Source organism: Rhincodon typus, chromosome 15 (assembly GCF_021869965.1).
Source record: "Rhincodon typus isolate 14 chromosome 15, sRhiTyp1.1, whole genome shotgun sequence".
In the NCBI taxonomy this organism is placed as follows: domain Eukaryota; kingdom Metazoa; phylum Chordata; class Chondrichthyes; order Orectolobiformes; family Rhincodontidae; genus Rhincodon; species Rhincodon typus.
The window spans coordinates 55349712-55352111 of NC_063346.1; the positions used below are offsets into that span (position 1 = coordinate 55349712).

Below are 2400 nucleotides of genomic sequence, written 5' to 3' on the forward strand. Positions count from 1 at the left end.
TCACTCCACGGTTGCTGCTAGACTTGCAAAGTTTTCCGAGCACGTTCTGTTTGGTACTACCTTTGTTTTATTTCTCCATGGGAAGTTGGCACGTCTGGCCAGATCAGAATCTGTTGCCCACCTTTGCATTTGCACTGTATGTCGAGTTTGTAAGGTTAAGACTTCGCAAGATAATTTGCAAATTATTGCAGATGCAGGAACCTGTACTGAAAAACAAATGCTGGGGGATCGCAACGTCAAATTTGTGGCTTAGGGCAATTCATAGAAATGTGGTGAAAGTACAGTGCGCACACGAAAAGATGTTTTCACAGAAAGAGTGGGGCGGGCGGGCGGGGAGGGTGTGAAATCGCGTCGAAGCCACACCTGGGCCGGGGAGAGTGCGATAGTTTGTAAATCATTCCTCCGGGGCGGGGGGAGGGGGCGTGGCGGAGTTATGAATGGAATGAATTATGAATGGGCTGGAGTGAATGAAATGAATGAATGAATGAAAGGAAGCGGGGGCGGAGGCGGGGAGAACCTGGACGCAGGGCGACGTCAGGATGGCCCCGCCCCTCGCACGGCGTCGGTCTGACGTCGAAAGAGGCGGCAGGAGCGCGCGGAGGGAGAGAAAGTGCGAGAAGATGGAGCGCGCAGCCGCGGCAGGGAGCGGCGGCACGAGCAGTAGGAGCTCGGAGTGCAGCTGAAGAGAGGCCTGGAGGAGGAGGAGGAGGATCGGCAAGAGGTCTAGGAAAGCCCGGGGATTGAAGAGAGGCCTAGTAGCTAGTTCAAGCGGGCGGAGAAAGAGAGAGAGAAAGGGCAGTTTTTTTAAAAATTATTTTTGAGGGACCCCGGGCCGGACCCTCCCCGACCTCCCGGCGCCTCCTGCGGGGGGGAATATGAGCACCCGCCGGCCTCTCCATGTGGATTTCTCGGTCGCTGCAGAGGGGAGCGGTTCTCGCTGAGGAAGCCGAGCGGCTGCCCTCGTCCCGGCCGCCGCCGCCGGCCCCCGAGCTGGCCCAGGGCCGCTTCTACCCGCGCTGTTTCCAGCGCTCGGACGCCGCCATGGCCGCCCCTTTCTGTGGCCCCGAGCAGGCGGCGGCGGCCGCTGCTGCTGCTGCTACTCCTCCGCCGCCGCCACCACCTCAGGCCCAAGCCCAGCCACCGCCTCCGCAGCAGCAACAGCAGCCGAGCCCGGCTCCCTCAGGGCGGCCCGAGGCCCAACTCCAGCCGGCGCCGCCTGCTCAGCCTCAGTGCGGCCTGTGCTGCTCCCGCGGGCTGCCCGCTCCGGTCCCGGGGCCTCGCTCTCGGAGTTCCGCGGCGGCCGAGGAGCTACGCTTGCTGCCGTGCCGCCACTCTTTCTGCCACGCGTGCCTGGAGGCTCACGGAGCCGGGGGTCCCCGCAGGCAGCGGCGGGGAGCCGGGGGTCCGCCTACCGCCACTCACCGCCGTCTCCAGCCCGGGAACGGGCCTGGCCCGGAGCCCGAGGCCGCCTCCGCCACCTCCACGGCCAACTCCTCTTCCTCCTCCACCTCATCATCGTCCTCCTCCTCCTCCTCGGAGCAGCTGAGCTGCCCGATTTGCGAGCGCCTGATGCCCGGGGCCTCGGCTCCCTCCGACAACGAGCCGGGCCTCCCGGCCGAGCTGCTGCTGCTCAACAACCTGCTGGACGTGGTGTCGGCGGCCGAGGATGAGCTGGACGGAGGAGGAGCGGGAGGGGGCAGAGGCCGTGGCCGGCCGAGGAGTTCACCAGCTGGAGGTGGAGGAGGAGGAGGAGGAGGAGGCGGCGGCTGCAGCTCGTGTGATGAAGGGGCCCCAGTCACCTCCCGCTGCCTGGACTGCGCCGAGTACCTGTGTGACCGCTGCGTGCGGGCCCACCAGCGGGTCCGCCTCACCAAGGAGCACGCCATCCACCGCTTCAGGCAGCAACAGCAACCCCACTACAACCAGCAGCCCTTCCCCAGCCTGCCCCTCACACACGAACGGGTCAGCTACTGCCAGCAACACGAGAACGAAGTAGGTTCAAATGTGCCCCGCTTACCGAACCGGCGCCTCGGTGGTCGGGGGTGTGGGGGGGGGGGGCAAAAGAGAAAGATGCAGCGTTTCCTTCCATTCATGGCTCGGTTGGCTGCACTGGAGAGTTGAAAAGGCAAAGCCCGCGTTATGAAGGAACGGCTTAAAATGCCGCGACCTTTTAATTTCGGTGGAGCTCCTTCGTTGCTCCGGCATTGAGAATGCATCGGGGCCTCGTTCGTTGCTCGGGGCTCGAAATGCATCGGGGCCTCGTTCGTTGCTCGGGGCTCGAAATGCATCGGGGCCTCGTTCGTTGCTCGGGGCTCGAAATGCATCGGGGCCTCGTTCGTTGCTCGGGGCTCGAAATGCATCGGGGCCTCGTTCGTTGCTCGGGGCTCGAAATGCATCGGG

At 64.0% G+C, this 2400-nt stretch overlaps 1 protein-coding gene across 1 annotated transcript in view; it reads left to right on the forward strand.

The window, feature by feature from the left end:
- Positions 1-621: 621 nt before the first annotated feature.
- trim71 (tripartite motif containing 71, E3 ubiquitin protein ligase) overlaps positions 622-2400 on the forward strand; it is a 52456-nt gene continuing 50677 nt past the window's right edge. Inside the window, exon 1 of the mRNA XM_020536269.2 lies at positions 622-1992. Coding sequence (XP_020391858.2) covers positions 898-1992 — 1095 coding nt within the window. The 5' untranslated portion in view covers positions 622-897. The remainder of the gene's footprint in view (positions 1993-2400) is intronic.